The sequence below is a fragment of the Oncorhynchus tshawytscha genome, linkage group LG08, assembly GCF_018296145.1.
Source record: "Oncorhynchus tshawytscha isolate Ot180627B linkage group LG08, Otsh_v2.0, whole genome shotgun sequence".
Lineage (NCBI taxonomy): Eukaryota > Metazoa > Chordata > Actinopteri > Salmoniformes > Salmonidae > Oncorhynchus > Oncorhynchus tshawytscha.
In genome coordinates, this window is record NC_056436.1 from 34,550,397 (window position 1) to 34,568,595 (window position 18,199).

An 18,199-nucleotide genomic window follows, 5' to 3' on the forward strand; every position below is an offset into this window, starting at 1 on the left:
GTTCATAAACATTGCGAGAGCAGAATTTATATTTGTGGTGCTGAAATACCTATTCAATGTTAGACAAAAGCGTAAGATATATAGTCAGCAAGGCCGAGAGAGTGCAATGGCTTTTCATTTAAAGGCTCTTTTTTTTCTCAAGCAATGCCTTCTTCATTTTTATTAGTTTATTTTGCCTTTATTCCTTTTGAGAAGAATCCCTGGAAGAGGACCTTGGAGATAGAAAGGACGTGTTCCATCTCCCCAGAGAGACAGGCATTTTGATAATACTTTCTCCATTATCCAGAACTGTTCTTTGGCTTCAGAACAGCTCATCATTTGGCTCTGTGTGCGCGTATTTCAGAGACAAGATGTAGCACAATGGCTACAATGACTAATACCCCCACCGACTCCTTATGTACATGCTATGTGAAGATTGCTCCTCATACACTAGGCCAGTGGTTCCCAAACTTCTTCAGTTACTGTCGCACAAACTGAATTTAGCTCTGCCCGGTGTAGCCCTGAAGTACCCACTCATGTACATTTAACCAGTAGACCTATGGTCTCATCAGTCTTCTCAAGTACCCCCTGTGGATAGACCAAGTACCCCCAGGTGTGAACATCCATTCATTATGCACTCATATGTTTCATTCAAAAGTTTGTCTGGTGCACTCATGATGCACCAATGCCAGAACAGAGTAGAGTCCTTATTATCCCAGAGGGGCAATTCACTCATGATGCACCAATGCCTTTTAAATGAACTGTCCACTGCAAATCTGACTTTTAAAAGGGAATGTTCTGATTAACTTATGCCCAAATAATGTTGTTGACTCGTTCTATACTCGCGTATTTGTGGTCAAAGCATAAATTGGAGAAAAAAACACAAAAAAACACCTCAAACTTGTATCTCAAACAGACCGTTTATTTTTATTTTTTGCTATTTCCTCATAGAGTATGATGTCATACTCCTGTGGAGGATGAGCTGGCCATCAGCGGTCTAGAGGAGGATGAGCTGGCCAATCAGCGATCTATATTTTTTATGACCGGTATACGCCCACACCATTCTGTTGTTGTGGTACGCCCACTCCATTTCAATACAGAAAAGCAGCTTTTTAAACATACTTAAATAAAACATTTTGGAAGGAAAACTTTCACTCGTACTGTAAGTAATAACAGGTCAAATTTCATAGAAATCTGTAAACACTGGAAATTTACTTTCAAATGTGTGAAAATCTTTAATTGATTCTTCCCTCCATTTTCTTCTGTGTAGGGCCCATCGGGATGGCTGGGGATGGGATGGTGACTCCTGTTGGGAAGCAGAAAATGGATGGCAAGGAGGAGAGCATGCCCACCAATGAACCTCCCAGACCCAAGGTACAACCTCTCTCTCGCTCTCACTCACTCACTAATGAACCAAAGGCATCTGATCAGCATATGCAGCATATGTTTTCTTGCCATGTTTAATAATTTGTTCAACACTTACAGTTCATAACGTCCTCTTGATTTGTTTTTGTCATCATCTCTGTTCCTTTTGATGTGTTGGCAGCTATAACTGCAAAGAGGTTGTTTAGAATCCTGCACACATCCACACACACTGTGCTTTCACTCCTCGCCACAGCCCAACCCACTATAATGCTGACTGCTCACTTCTCCCAAATGAAGCTCAGCTCAGCAACAGCTTTGCACTTTGGCTCTTTCCATTCCTGCTTTTTGGTTTTGCCCCCATCATTTCTATGAAAAGCCCAGTCTTTGTTGATAGTAGTGGTGGGTGTTGAATTATTGAAGGCAGTCTGAGCTGTGTGAAGACCCCCAGAGCTCCCTTAAGAGATGATGTGTCTGTACTCGGTAGTAACAAGACAAGGCCTTAGTCTCCCTGCCCTGGCAGATGAGAGAGAGAGAGAGAGAGAGAGAGAGAGAGACCAGGGGAACCAGAGGCTTTCTACGAGAGAGAGATGGTTCTGCTGACATATGCAATCTGTCACTGAAATGCTCAAACACATACCTACCTGTACACAGAGCACTTGTTCCCTGCATTCTGAGTGGTCTTTCTTGCTGTGTCTCTCTTTCTGGTTTGCTGAGTGTTTTTGATGCATGCAGCTAATCGCAAGGGGGCCTTTTAGAACATACTCACTTTTTGTTCACACACGGTAGTGTTTGGGGTGAAGGAATGGGTGAGGAAAGAACAGAGCAATACGAAAAACAGAATCCATTCCACTCTGTCTCCACCACTAACACTCACCACAGGGCTCTCTCCCTCTCTCTGTGTATGTTACAGGATGGCTACAGTGGATCCCAGTGTGTCTCCCAGCCCACCACCCCTGGTGCCATGCCTGTCCCCTCTCCCCTGTCCCCCAGCCCAGCCAGCCTGTCCTCCTACCATGGGGATGACAGTGACAGCATCAGCAGCCCCGTCTGGCCAAAGACTCCCTCCAGCCCTGTATGTGACACTCTTCCTTTACATTCCAACCAATATCTTCCAGTGTTTTATTTGTTGTTGTTTTTTTATCTTCAGTATGATGACTGATGTGAGTAGTTGTGCCAGTTTGCAAGGTTGGAGCTAATTCCATATATCTCTCCATCTCTTCCGAACTCAGAAGCCCAACTCGTCCACCATGACTAACGAGCAAATCACACGTCTGTATGATATGGGTGGGGAGCCGGAGAGGCGTGGCTGGGTGGACCGTTACCTGTCCTTTATGGAGGAGAGGGGTACACCTGTTCCCCACCTCCCTGCAGTGGGCAAGAAGCCCCTGGACCTCTACAGACTGTACATGGTGGTCAAGGAGATAGGGGGCCTGGCCATGGTGAGAGACAACCACTGAGTTCATTTCATTGTGTCTTACAGGACTGATAGACACTGCGAAGTGTTTTTCTCGTGTATTGCAGGACAGAAATAATGTTGCGCTATACACTTTTGATGTGTTTGATTAGACTCGTCAACATCACTTATCTGGTAGTCGCTTTGAACTGGGACAAAGCAACTGGTTAGCAGTTACAAGCCAGGGTACATACAGCGGACTAACATGCCATCTGTCTCCTGTCTCCTGTCTCCCCATCCCCCTCTCCTCCCTATCATCCTCTTCCCTCCAGGTGAACAAGAACAAGAAGTGGCGAGAGCTATCCACTAGTCTGAGTGTTGGTACCTCCAGTAGCTCCGCCAGCTCTCTGAAGAAGCAGTACATCCAGTACCTGTTTGCCTATGAGTGTAAGGTGGAGCGGGGAGAGGACCAGCCGGCCGACAGCAACACTGGGACTGGGGGAGACAACAGGAAGCAGGCCAAGTTGCAGCCGCCCTCTCCTGGTAATGACCGGTACTTATGATGATGATGACGGTGGTGGTGGGGGTGATAACGATGTTGTGTAGACTAATTTTGGCATGTATTTTGAAGATTGAGACTTTTCATGCAAGCAGTGTGTACGGACGTCATGTAAAGGTTTGTGTGCCTTTTCGTGGACTGATAATGTGTCTTGCAAGAAAATAAAAACAAGGTTCCCTGAGGTCCCCCTGATATTATCACCAGTTATAATACCTCTAGATATATGGCTGGATTTGATTACAGCATTAGAAAGGTTAAGTAATAGGTAATAGGTAATGCTACTATGCTATTTATAAGACAATGTATTTGTTTTTGCATGTTGTCCCTGACACTGTGTTTCTAAGCACAATTACTGCGCTCAGCTAAGGAGAGAGAGCTGGAGCGTAAAGGTTGCGCCTCTAATTCAGAGCGTTGATGAGAAAAGGGACCCTGACTTTTAAATAGAACACCAGCGCCTCACCCGCGTGAGTCACACCAGATTGCTTTTGCTAAGAGGGTGGAGAAGAGCACCTGCCTTCACCACACAAGCACACCACACCCACGCAGATGTAAAGGACATTACACTGCTTGCTTAGTGAGTGTCACTTCATTCTGATTCATCCAACACTGAGGCTCACACCCAGGACCTTGTCTTTCTCTAGCACACATGACCGCCCTCCCAAAGTGTCTTTCCAGTCCCGCCACGTGAAAAGCTAGCTATACGGTGGCGCAAGTGGGGACTCTTCAGGCTGAGGTGTAAGTTTCACACATCCCCATGTGTTACACAGACACACACCTACTCTTGCATATGTCTGCATCCCAGCCTCTTAGCCACTTGATGGAGACATAACCTTCCGATATGAATATTTACCTTCATTTTGAGCCAGGTCAGTGCGTCTACACTGAACCAAAATAGAAACGCAACATGAAACAATTTCTAAGCTTTTACTGAGTTACAGTTCATATAAGGATTGAAATAAATGTATTAGGCCCTAATCTATGGATTTCACATGACTGGGAATACAGATATGCATGACCAAAAGTAATCTCATTCCAAAATCATGGGAATTAATATGGAGTTGGTCCCTCCTTTGCTGCTATAACAGGCTCCACTCTTCTGGGAATGCTTTCCACTAGATGTTGGAACCTTGCTGCGGGTTGATCAGGCTGTTGATTGTGGCCTGTGGAATGTTGTCGCACTCATTGGCTGTGTGAAGTTGCTGGATATTGGTGGGAACTGGAACACACTGTCATACACGTCAGTACGGAGCATCCCAAACATGCTCAATGGGTGACATGTCTGGTGAGTATGCAGACCATAGAAGAACTGGGATATTTTCAGCTTCCTGGAATTTTGTACAGATCCTTGCGACATGGGGCTGTGCAACATAAAATGGCACGACAATGGGCTTCTGGATCTCGTCACGGTATCTCTGTGCATTCAAATTGCCATCAATAAAATGCAATTGTGTTTGTTGTCCGTAGCTTATGCCTGTCCATACCATAACCTCACTGCCACCATGGGGCTGTATGTAAACAACATTGACATCAGTAAACCGTTCGCCCACACAACGCCATACATGCTGTCTGCCATCTGCCTGGTACTGTTGAAACCGGGATTCATCCGTGAAGGGCACATTTCTCCAGCGTCCCAGTGGCCATCTAAGGTGAGCATTTTCCCACTGAAGTCAGTTACGACGCATAACTGCAGTCAGGTCAAGACCCTGGTGAGGACGACGAGCGCGCAGATGAGCTTTCCTGAGACGGTTTCTTACAGTTTGTGCAGAAATTATTCAGTTGTGCAATCCCAAAGTTTCCTTAGCTGTCTGGGTGGCTGGTCTCAGACAATCCTGCAGATGAAGAAGCCGGATGTGGAGGTCCTGGGCTGGTGTGGTTACACGTGATGTGCGGTTGTGAGGCCGGTTGGACGTACTACCAAATTCTCTAAAACGATGTTGCATGCGGCTTATGGTAGAGAAAAGAACATTCAATTATCTGGCAACAGCTCCGGTGGACATTCTTGCCGTCAGCATGCCAATTGCACACCCCTTCAACACTTGAGACATCTGTGGCATTGCTTTGTGTGACAAAACTACACATTTTAGAGTGGCCTTTTATTGTGCCCAGCACAAGGTGCACCTGTGATATGATCATGTTTTTTAATCAGCTTCATGATATGCCACACCTGTCAGGTGGATGGATTATCTTGTCAAAAGAGAAATGCTCACTAACATTTGTGCAAATCATTTGAGAGAAATATGTTTTTTGTGCATATGAATGATTTCTAGGATCTTTCATTTCAGTTCATAAAACATGGTACCAAAACTTTAAGTGTTACGTTTATATTTTTGCTCAGCATATTTAATGGAAGTAGAACATACACTGAAATTGAATAAAATATTTATCAGTTTTATATCACACAATTTCGAATCTGAAATCTTTTGGACAGAGCAATGTTGAGGGAATCCTATTTGAGTCAGAAAAGGATACGCATATGATAGGTAATATGTACAAAACCTTGCAGAGATCCTATCCAACTGACAATCTCTTAGAAAAAAATATAAACTATTGAAACCAAGACTTAAAAAGAACTGATATTGTCACAAGATGGAGCGTTGGAACATAACTAACAAAATTACAGTTAATTAAAGTTAACTTAATCCAGTATAAACTAATGTACTGAATTTATTATTGATTCACGAATGAATGCATTCTGGGAGTGCTATAACGTCCAAAAGTGGTGAGATACCAATGGGTTGGACTCATTTTTTTAAAAAAATGAAAAAATGAGGGCTTCAGAGAGAAACAAAATAGCACAATTTAAAGCCATATGGCATAAAGTATTACAAGCACTAGAGATATCCAAAGGATGAAAAATGTGTTGTTGTTGTTTTATTATTAGACAAACAAGATAGGTACGGTGGGATACATGTTGGTCTGAACAAGTATGACTCCATTAATGTTTGTTGCAGTGATGGAAAAAGGTACCTAATTTTCATACTTGAGTTAAAGTAAAGACACATTAAAAGAAAATGACTCAGTAAAAGTAACCCAGTAAAATACTACTTGAGTAAAAGTCTAAAAGTATTTGGTTTTAAATGCACTTAAGTATCAAAAGTAAAAGTATAAATAATTTAAAATGTCTTATATTAACCAAACCAGAAGACACAATTTTCTTGTTTTTTGGATAGCCAGGGTCACAGTTCAACACTCAGACATAATTTACAAACAAAGACTTTTGTGTTTAGTGAGTCTGCCAGATTGGAGGCAGTAGGGATGACCATGGATGTTCTCTTGACAAGTGCGTCCTGTCCTGGTAAGCAATCAAAATGTAACTACTATGTAACTATGTAGTACTTTTGTGTGTCAGGGAAAATGTAAGGTGTAAAAAGTTCATTATTTTCATTAAGAATGTAGTGGAGTAAAAGTAAAAGTTGTCAAAAATATAAATAGTAAAGTAAAGGACAGATGCCCCAAAAAACTGCTTAAGTACTTTACACCACTGGTTTGTTGAAATGTATGTACGTCTGAAGCTAGTTGGTTTCCATCCTATTGTTGACACATTTTCATGCCAATATCCAAAATCTGCAGAAAAACAATTTACGCATTTTCCCACCTGAGATGTGTTTCCTTCAAATTGACGTGATGCGGTTAAAAGGCTTTGCGAGATGAAGTAGAGCACACAAAATGTACTTTGTCGCTTAAGTTTTCATGTACCGCATAAAAATCTAAAGTTCATTGCGCTTCTATTGTATTTTGAACTCTACGGATAGTTCTGTCACAAACTGTTGTGATAAATGGCACACGTGCCGACTCTGGTCCTGGTATGTGTACTTTAGCCAACAGCTAGCAGATACAGTGCGGGTGGACTAGTCTACATGATGAGATTATTATGGATATGATCACATTTTATTGGTCACATACACATATTTAGCAGATGTTATTGCGGGTGTAGCGAAACGCTTGTGTTCCTAGCTCCAGCAGTACAGTAGTATATAACAATTCACAACAATACACACATCTAAAAGTAAAAGAATGGAACTAAGAAATATATCAATATTAGGGCGAGCAATGTCTGAGTGGCATTGACTAAAACACAGTGGAATACAGTTTATACAGTTGAAGTCGGAAGTTTACATACACCTTAGCCAAATACATTTAAACTCAGTTTTTCACAATTCCTGACATTTAATATGAGTAAAAATTCCCTGTCTTAGGTCAGTTAGGATCACCATTTTATTTTAAGAACATGAAATGTCAGAATAATAGTAGAGAATTATTTATTTCAGCTTTTATTTCTTTCATCACATTCCCAGTGGGTCAGAAGTTTACTTACACTCAATTAGTATTTGGTAGCATTGTCTTTAAATTGTTTAACTTGGGTCAAACGTTGGGGATAGCCTTCCACAAGCTTCCCACAATAAGTTGGGTGAATTTTGGCCCATTCCTCCTGACAGAGCTGGTGTAACTGAAACAGGTTTGTAGGCCTCCTTGCTCACACATGCCTTTTCAGTTCTGCCCACACATTTTCTATGGGATTGAGGTCAGGGCTTTGTGATGGCCACTCCAAAACCTTTACTTTTTTTGTCCTTAAGCCATTTCGCCACAACTTTGGAAGTATGCTTGGGGTCATTGTCCATTTGGAAGACCCATTTGTGACCAAGCTTTAACTTCCTGACTGATGCCTTGAGATATTGCTTCAATATTTCCACATAATTTTCCTGCCTCATGGTGCCATCTATTTTGTGAAGTGCATCAGTCCCTCCTGCAGCAAAGCACCCCCACAACATGATGCTGCCACCCCTGTGCTTCACGGTTTGGATGGTGTTCTTCGGCTTACAAGCCTTCCCCTTTTTCCTCCAAACATAACGATGGTCATTATGGCCAAACAGTTCTATATTTGTTTCATCAGACCAGAGGACATTTCTCCAAAAAGTATGATCTTTGTCCCCATGTGCAGTTGCAAACCGCAGTCTGGCTTTTTATGGCGGTTTTGGAGCAGTGGCTTCTTCCTTGGTAAGAGGCCTTTCAGGTTATGTTGATATAGGTCTCGTTTTCTCCAGCATCTTCACAAGGTTATTTGCTGTTGTTCTGGGATTGATTTGCACTTTTCGCACCAAAGTACATTAATCTCTAGGAGACAGAACGCGTCTCCTTCCTGAGCGGTATGATGGCTGCTTGGCCCCATGGTGTTTATACTTGCGTACTATTGTTTGTACAGATGAACGTGGCACCTTCAGGCGTTTGGAAATTGCTCCCAAGGATGAACCAGACTAACCCTAACCAGGTCTACAATTTATTTTCTAAGGCCTTGGCTGATTTCTTTTGATTTTCCCATGATGTCAAGCAAAGAGGCACTGAGTTTGAAGATAGGCTTTGAAATACATCCACAGGTACACTTCCATCCAATTGACTCAAATTATGCCAATTAGCCTATCAGAAGCTTCTAAAGCCATGACATCATTTTCTGGAATTTTCCAAGCTGTTTAAAGGCACAGTCAACTTAGTGTATGTAAACTTCTGACTCACTGGAATTGTGATACAGTGAATTATAAGTTAAATAATCTGTCTGTAAACAATTGTTGGGGAAATTACTTGTGTCATGCACAAAGTAGATATCCTAACAGACTTGCCAAAAGTATAGTTTGTTAACAAGAAATTTGTGGAGGGGTAGAAAATGAGTTTTATTGACTCCAACCTAAGTATTTTTAAACTTCCGACTTCAACTGTTCATATGAGATGAGTAAAACAGTATGTAAACACAATTAAAGTGACTAGTGTTCCATTATTAAAGTGGCCAGTGATTCCATGTCTATGTATATGGGGCAGCAGCCTCTAAGATGCAGGGTTGAGTAACCGGGTGGTAGCCGGCTAGTGATGGCTATTTAACAGTCTGATGACCTTGAGATAGAAGCTGTTTTTCAGTCTCTTGGTCCCAGCTTCTTTTTTTTATTTTTTTACTTCAAACAGCTGAAAATACAATATTTTGGTTATGATAAATATATTTCACAGCTGTTTAGATAGTTCAATGATTATGATTGGTTGAAGTGGACAGAGAATAGTCTCCATACTTTGCTCTAACACAGGAGAGACCTCATATTGCCCTGTAAATCTGTCTGTCTGTCTCTTGACACCCACTATCCCTCTATCTATCCACTCATCCACTCTGCTGCTCCCAGGTGCCTGCTTGGCTGGCTGCTTCACTGACTCACGCTATATATAGCTGACGGCTAGGTGATGATGTTCCAGAGTAGGGAGAGCTGTTGAGCAGCCAAGATGGGAGGAGGGGGGGGGGGATTTCCCCTGAGAATGATTAATGAGGGTGGAGTCATGGATATAAACAACGCTGACCTCCAGTCAACCTCTATTCACACTCACACGAAGCCTATGAGCCAGCGCTTTCTGTCTTATGTCATCCACCTCTACACACCTACACACTAACACACATCTCTCCCTCTAAATGTAGAGTAGAGGGCACTTGAGTTCACGCTCTGTAAATGTCCCCTCCCGCCCACTCTCCCTCCTAGAGTTGCTCTGCCTGTCTTTCTGCCTGCCTCCCAGTGTTTTTCTGTCTACCAGCTGGGATGGGAATGCTGCTAAAACCTTTACCTGCAGTGGGCTAAATCAGTGTCACACATAGTGTTGCTTGGTAGTTTTAAACAAATCTACTTTGATACAAAAGTAGACATCTCACACACATGGTTATGGGCTTAAAAAGAAGACACATGTACCATGTCAGATATAGAGTTGAAATGTGTTCAATTTTGAGTTTGTATCCCAATAGTGCACTTTTATATCACAGAAGACTGAAATATAACAAAACCATTTGACATAGGAACACCAATTAATTATGAAATGATGAAGAATATGAATAACATCCCATAAGGCCACTAGGTCACGTGAGTGCAGGAAAGGGCTACCCGCCAGTAACCCCTGGTTCCAGTGTTTACGTTCTGAGTTGCTCCACGTGTGTGTTTGGCCCCTGTCTATGGAGCAGAGGGGATATTCTGGGAAGAAGAAAATCCCAAAGACACTCCCCTTCTATGCACTCTCTCCCTTTCTCCCTCTCTGTTCCTCAATCCCTCGCTCCTTCTCTCCCAGCCCCACTGCAAGCAAAGCCCTCAGCTCAACCATCCGTCTAACTCCCCCTCCTTTCCGCTCTCTCTCTAATCTGATGTGGCGGCAGGGGGTATTGTTGAATAATTCAGAAGTAGTATGAATTTTTAAAGCCATTCTTTATTCCTGTTGGAGGCGTGCAGTGCAGAGAAAGGCCATGGAGGCCTGTTTCAGAGGAGCGGTTTTACTAAACGCTCATTAGGATTCACAGAACCAGCCTCTCTTATCTACTAAAACTAGCCATCATGTTTTCCTTCATTCCTACTTGTACGCCTTTCACTACTTTAGCTTTGTAGGGTTTTCATGTGTAATGTGGCATGGCATTACATAATTTCTTGTGTTGTTACAGACCTTCAATAATTTCATATTCCCATGCACTGAAAAATTCATAGCCATGGCTTCATATGATTTATGCATCATATGGTATGATACTAGCTTCATATCATGTTAGCAACTTAACCCCATTTTGGAGTGAAGTGCAGTATGGTTGGGCCACTGGTACGGTAATCTCTCTCTGATATACCGTAGGGAGTGCACAATACAGTGAGCCTGGCCCCTACAGACACCCCCCTTCTATGTTAACTACGGCTGTGCTCCCAGGCGTACCCTCCTAATGAACCCCTCACCGAGTTCACCCTGCCAAAAATGAAAAACAATTTTCAGAAAGCTGCCAAATAAAGCTCTCCACAGCGACTGCTGTGAGTTCCGCACCATTCTCTCCAATGAGCAATTCCCACAGAGAGGGCTTCGCTTCCTCCTGTTTCCCTGTCTTCTTCCTCCTCCTCATCCCCTCCTTCTTCTCCTCCTCTTCGGCCCCTTCGTAGCAGTCCCTGCGTTCCCCCTCTACTCTTGGCAGGCAGGCGCTGGGGCTAGGCTAGTGTTATTGCTGCCCCCGTGATGGGAGCTTGTGGTTGTTAGTGAGATAGGCCCCAGCGGGCCCTCTGATAGGCTAAGAGGATTTGGGGGAGCTGGCCCCCCTGCCTGGCATCACATATATATCACCCCTGTCAATGGCTGTGCTGTGGCCTGGCGTTCTGTCAGAGGGCCACCCCGCCTGCTACAGGTTAACCATGGGGGAAATAGGAGAGGCCATCTTTCCAGGCCTTCTGAACCGACTTCATTTAGAGAGGTTTTGGCCTCGGAACTCCCTCAGAACCCCCTCCTTTCCCCCGCCCGTTCCTCGGCCCTCTCTCTAAATCTGCCTGGTCTCTATGAGGATTAAAGAGGCTTGGCGAGTTGCCATAGGCTGGCAGTGTGAAAGTGCTACTCACTCAATACTGTTTCAATGCACTCCACAGGAGATTCCCTATTCATTTATAACCATCTCTCTCTCCCTCTCTATCTAACAGCTAACTCAGGGTCCCTGCAGGGCCCCCAGACCCCCCAGTCGTCAGGCAGCAGCTCCATGGCAGAGATGTCAGGTGACCTGAAACCCCCCACCCCAGCCTCAACCCCCCAGGGCCAGGTCACCCCCATCCCAGCCAGCAGGTATGCCATGACCCATCATTCAAGCACTCTCACTGCTTCATATCATGTTAGCAACTTAACCCCTATTTGTAGTGAAGGTTGGGAGTGAAGTGAGTATACGTACTGTACCTCAGTATCTCAGTACGTATGTGAAATTGTCTAGGTCCTTAACTTTTTACTTCCTGCCCCTCTGTCTCCAGGAACAGTGTGGTCAGTGTGCAGGACCCGTTCTCTGAGGTGAGCGACCCGGTCTTCCAGAAGCGTAGCTCCCTCCCCCCGGGGGGCCCTGGGGGACCGTACCAGCAGGGGGTCAACATGCCCCCTGACGTGATGATGAGGATGCAGTACGAGAAGGACCCCTTCGCTGGCATGAGGAAGGGTGAGTAGACCCAGGCACTGGCACAGACGTACACAGCAATAAGCTGATGAGTTGTACAAACATGGCAGATGCAGAGCGTTGTCCTGTGACTGGAATATAAAGGCTGTTTTTCACATGAGATTTGCCTTTATGGCATTTATGAGTCCCTCTGATGTCTTAGAGTGTCTCTTGTCCCAACTTCATCTTTGTTCCCCCCTACATTTCCACCCGTCTTTCCGAGCAACACCTGTTTTTACCTACTCATTATCTGGTCTCTCACCTTTGAGACCCGAGGATGGTTAGAGTTTGAAAGCTGGCATCTGAAAAAAAGTTGTGAGTGAATGACAAAGCTTGGTTAGCATCACAGCACATTGCGGGGTCTCCTGATCGTGCTGATGATTATTAGTAGGAGACTAGTGCCACCTTGTGGATAAACCATTACACCAGCAACACTATACACTGTGTTTCCAGCATTCTATCCATTCATACTGTGTTCATCTGGTCTCTCTCCATAGTGGCAGGAGGGGATTCCTACATGCCAGGCCAGATGCCCAGTGGTGGCATGCAGGAGATGTATGGCAGGCCTCCATCAGGCATGGGCCAGCGTTCCCAGTACCCATACGGACCAGGCTACGACAGGAGGTAAGCATAGGGGCACTAGACACCTGAACTGATCAGCCATAGATTAGAAACCAATGTTGCCTGGTTTATGTTTTCATGCAAACTGACGGCTTGTCTGTCTGTCTTTCAGACCAGACCATGTGATAGGGATGGAGGGGAGCATGGGCACCCCCGGGAGCCAGAGCAACATGGGACCTTCCAACAGCGAGGGCAGCATATACTCTCCCAACAGATACCCCTCCCAGCTTAGGTGAGGAGCATGTCTTCAAAATGGAACTGAATAAATTATATTTCTTACAGAGGGAAATTCCTTCTCTTGTTATAATTGAATGATCACTTCCTTCTGTTATTTCCTATAGACATGAGGGTTACGGGCAGCAGTACCCTGGCATGTCATATGGAATGCACCACTCAGGGATGTACCCACAACAACAGGTGAGAGACAGACACTAAGGAGCTCATTGATCTGGCCTCATGATGCAGGTGTAGCAGAGTATAGTTGAATAATTGGTTTAGTATTGAATAAAAGCATCACCTTGATATCTTCTGCTTCTCCACAGGGTTACAAGCGCCCCATGGAGGGCATGTACGGCCCCCCAGGCAAGAGGCACGAGGGGGAGATGTACGGCCCCCCAGGCAAGAGGCAGGAGGGGGAGATGTACGGCCCCCCAGGCAAGAGGCACGAGGGGGAGATGTACGGCCCCCCAGGCAAGAGGCACGAGGGGGAGATGTATACCATGCAGTACGGCAGCCAGCAGCCTGACATGTACAACCAGTACAGCACTGGTTATTCTGGTCCTGAGAGGAGGCCCATGCAGGGCCAGTTCCCTTACCCCTCCCCCTACAGCCGAGAGCGCATGCAGGCCTCTGGCCAGGGGCAGCACCCCCAGCAACCCATGGGTCCCCAGATGATGGCCGGGGGGCCACCCTCCAACAACGGAGTGGAAGGACCCCAGGGGCCCAACATGTGGCCCTCCAGGACAGACATGGGTTATCCCTACTCTAACAGACAGGGGGCACCCTCCCAGGTACCGTCATACGGTCCTTTGGGGAGAGGAGAGGATATGGAGGGCCGACCCATCCAAGATGGTCAGTGGCTCGGGCATGGAGGCCATCGCCAGTCCTCCTACATGTCAGGTGGTATGACACCTATGTCCTCTCGCCAGCCCCCCTCTGCCTACCAGACCTCCCCCTCCATGGCCAACCACCTGCCCCGAGCACCCAGCCCCGGCTCCTTCCAGCGCTCCATGGAGGCACGGATGTCCCCCAACAAAGCTGCCTATATGGGCTCCATGAAGATGCCATGCAAACCGGGCATGCCCATGCCAGGGCAGGTTAGTGGGCACCCAGGCCAGGTCCCACCTAACCTGCGGAGAGACCTCAACTACCCTCTAGGATCTGTAGAGGCCACCATGCCCCTTCTCAAGCCCCGCCGCAAAATTACCTCAAAGGACACTGGTAAGCGATTACCAAGTCCTTTTATTTGCTGTCATTGTCAAACCAGCACTGTTATTATCTTGATATCTGTGACAGGTATTACAATCCTGTCTCCTCTAACCCCTGTCCTCTCCACAGGAACCCCAGAGGCGTGGCGAGTGATGATGTCTCTGAAGTCAGGTCTGCTGGGTGAGAGTACCTGGGCCCTGGACACCGTCAACATCCTGCTGTATGATGACAGCACTGTGGCCTCCTTCACCCTCGCACAGGTAACTGGAGACACTCTTTACTCTTCTCTTATTGTTGTTCTCAACCAATCCAGGACTGAGCCTTGAAGACAGTCTGAAAGGATTTACATTTAGTAATGCTTGACAGTTCTCCACCCCAAAACAAACCAACACATCTTTATCAGATTACACTGTAAATATTAAGGGACGCTAAAGTGCTTTAAAACCGAAGCCCTAATGTCATTTGTTATTTTGATGTGTCTGCAGTTGCCTGGCTTCCTGGAGCTGATAGTGGAGTACTTCAGACGCTGTGTGATGGAGATCTTTGGCATCCTGGAGGAGTATGAGATAGGGACCATCGGCCAGAAGACCCTCCTGGGGCCTGAAGCCTGTAACCAGGGGGAGGCGCTGACCTCTGAACCTGAGATGGACTGTGAGGCCAGCCAACCCGAGCCTGAGTCTGAACAGGAGGTGGAGAGGGGGGAGGTAGAGAAGGGGGAAGTAGAAAATGGGGAGGACAAACCTGCTGACATCACAGAGAAAATTACAGTGGAACTGATGTCACCCCCCAGTACAACGGTACCAGCCCCTGAGGGAACGAAGGAGGAATCTGAAGCCGAAGTGAAGGTAAAGAAGGAAGAGGGGGAGAAAGAACAGGAGGGAGAGAAAGGGAAAGAGGAAGGAGAAAAGCCCACAGAGAGTAAGAAAGTCCCAGCTGAAAGTAAGGAAGACTATCCTAATCAGTCAGAGCCAAGGCCACAACAGGCCAGCAAGTACGACAAGTTTCCCATTAAGATCCTGCACAAAGAGGACCTGATTGAGGACATGACGGAGCAGCTGGCTCACGTGACAGAGTTCACTAGTGGACTGCTCCACTGGCAGGTAGGCGGGGGGGATTCCACGGCCCACATCCAGACCCACTTTGAGGGCAGGGGAGAGCAGCCTGACAGGACGGAGGGAGAGAGAGATGAATGTGCTATTCTGAATAAAGAACAGGAGACTGACTCGAGGACAGAGGAGAAGGGGAATCGTATCACCGCCACCATCGATGACATACTGTGTGCCCGGCTCGAGGCTCTGTCAGAGGGCCACCCCACCCATTCTGCTCCCACCTACCCATTCAGGCTGCACCAGGGTGGGGGCCACAAGCACATCACCCTGCTGGAGGACGAGCCCCGCTGTTTGAACGAGGCTCCCCTCTCAGCAGCTTCTCCTTGGCAGGACTCCCTGGCCAAGCGCTGCCTCTGTGTGTCCAACATCCTCCGCAGCCTCTCCTTCATCCCTGGGAACGACTCAGACATGTCCCGTCACCCAGGCCTGGTACTGATCCTGGGCAGACTGCTGCTGCTCCACCACCAGCACCCAGAGAGGAAGAGGACATCCCCTAGCTACCAGAGAGAGGAGGTGCAGGAGCGGGGCCTGGCCTGCAGTAAGGATGAGTGGTGGTGGGACTGTCTCACTGTACTCAGGGAGGACACCTTGGTCACCCTGGCTAACATCTCTGGCCAGCTGGACCTTTCCCTCTACCCAGAGACCATCTGCCTGCCCATCCTGGATGGCCTACTCCACTGGATGGTGTGTCCCTCTGCCGAGGCCCAGGACCCCTTCCCCTCGGCCGCCCCCCACTCCCCCCTAACCCCCCAGAGACTGGTGCTGGAGTGCCTGTGCAAGCTGAGCATCCAGGACAACAACGTGGACCTGCTGCTGGCCATGCCACCGTTCAGCCGCCAGGAGAAGCTGTATGCCACCTTGGTGCGCTACGTGGGTCAGCGTAAGAACCAGGTTTACCGCGAGATGGCTGTGGCCACCCTCTCCAACCTGGCACAGGGGGACTCCACGTCGGCACGCGCCATCGCAGTACAGAAAAGCAGCGTGGGTAACCTGATGGGCTTCCTGGAGGATGGGGTGAGCATGGCCCAGTACCAGCAGAACCCCCACAGCCTGCTGCACATGGCCCACCACCCCCCCATGGAGCCCCCCAGTGTTAACATGATGTGTCGGGCTGCAAAGGCTCTGCTGGCTATGGCCAAGGTAGAGGAGAACAGGCCAGAGTTTGTCTTGTATGAGGGCAGACTCCTGGACATCTCCATCTCCTCTGTGCTCAACCCGGGGGTAGCCAGCATTGTATGTGAAGTACTCTTTCAGTTTGTTAAAAAATTATGACAGGAGGATAGACAGGCCCGGAGCCAAGAGATGGACAGAGAGACGATGAGATGAAAACGTTATTCTGTGGTTTTATAGTTTTATTTAAATTAAATGGAAGAAAGTTTACTTTCTTCCATTTAATAAAAAAATCAAATAAAAATATATATATATAGCTCCTCTGCCCCAATTAACACTTTGGTTTTGGGATTTGAAAGATGATTTTAATACAAATATTTAATACCTGCTGTTGTTGAAATGTTGTATATTGTTTGAAGACTTTTGTTTGTACTTTTGTTTTGTTTAATCAAAGCTGGTGCCAGAGTTTGGAGAGGAATCTTTCATTTAATTTTTCTCTTTTAAATGTTTTGGAATTTGATAAATGTTTAAATCTGTATGTATCATATATGGTTTGTTTTGTTAACGAAGCACAGATTTATTTAAATTGTGAGAGATATTGCACATAGAACTTTTCTTGCCACACAAAAAAAGGAACATTGATTTTACACAAACATGTAAATGTTTCCATCCTGGAGAAATTGTGCAATAGGACTAGTGCAAGTTGTCTGTTGAGGGCAACTAAAAGATGTGAATCTTTTTTTAAACACTTGCAATATGTGATTTTGACCATGGGTAGGCAGTGTTGCATCAGCCAATCAAAAACATGTAAAATATTGTCCTAATTGTAACTGTCAAACGTTTGACTTGCTTCATTGTTGTCAATCATTACTACTACATCCGGGAGTCAATTTTGACAAAGGAACAGTATCTTAAGCACTTACATTTGTTTGATTTCCTTTTTAACCCATGTTGGCGCTATGTATGTGTGTATATGTGTGTATATATATATATACATATATATATATATATATATACACACACACACACACACACACACAGACTTATATACATTGGACACTACTTCACTCTTTTTTTCAGTTTTGGTTGATTCTCTACATTCACTATCCAAAATAGTGTTATTACAAAGTGATGGAAGTCTCTGACTATTACAACAACTACTTTTGTTATTGGTAAGATGTGTTATTGTCGTTATACATATTTTGTTATTGGGGTCAAATATTTGAACAGAGGTTGTGTCGGTCTCTGTATGTATAAAGTTCCTGTTCTACGCATTGTAATATAGCTTCAAGCTGATCAAAACAATATTTGGTAATGAAATGTGGAAATGCCAGGGTCAGGGATAACTAGCTGAGGTTACAGAAGACTTGTGAACATATTTATTTTCTTTTATGTCCTTCATTCATGTAAATTGACATATTTTTAAGCCAATGTAGTTCAAAAATAAAACTCCGAAAAGAACCCACAACACACAAGGTCTGACAACCCTTTTTTTCCCCTTCTTACTCAATGACTACCTTTGATGAATAATACATCTTTATACTCTGTGTTCCCACGTGTTATGAATAAAAGGTACGCTGACTATTGCTAAGCGCCGGGAGAGTTGCAATTGTGTTCAGACAATCTTAGGATAATAAAACAAACATCAACAACTTACCATTAGAGTTTCTCAAATTGAAAACACAGAGAGAAACATG

At 45.5% G+C, this 18,199-nt stretch overlaps 1 protein-coding gene across 1 annotated transcript in view; it reads left to right on the forward strand.

Annotated features, from left to right (window-relative positions):
• LOC112255745 (AT-rich interactive domain-containing protein 1B-like) overlaps positions 1 to 17,972 on the forward strand; it is a 231,755-nt gene extending 213,783 nt beyond the window's left edge. The window contains exons 11-22 of the mRNA XM_042325452.1: positions 1,250 to 1,353; positions 2,255 to 2,416; positions 2,574 to 2,783; positions 3,070 to 3,280; positions 11,741 to 11,879; positions 12,059 to 12,237; positions 12,732 to 12,858; positions 12,968 to 13,087; positions 13,197 to 13,272; positions 13,398 to 14,295; positions 14,413 to 14,543; positions 14,769 to 17,972. Coding sequence (XP_042181386.1) covers positions 1,250 to 1,353; positions 2,255 to 2,416; positions 2,574 to 2,783; positions 3,070 to 3,280; positions 11,741 to 11,879; positions 12,059 to 12,237; positions 12,732 to 12,858; positions 12,968 to 13,087; positions 13,197 to 13,272; positions 13,398 to 14,295; positions 14,413 to 14,543; positions 14,769 to 16,664 — 4,253 coding nt within the window. The 3' untranslated portion in view covers positions 16,665 to 17,972. The remainder of the gene's footprint in view (positions 1 to 1,249; positions 1,354 to 2,254; positions 2,417 to 2,573; positions 2,784 to 3,069; positions 3,281 to 11,740; positions 11,880 to 12,058; positions 12,238 to 12,731; positions 12,859 to 12,967; positions 13,088 to 13,196; positions 13,273 to 13,397; positions 14,296 to 14,412; positions 14,544 to 14,768) is intronic.
• The last annotated feature ends 227 nt before the right edge of the window (positions 17,973 to 18,199 follow it).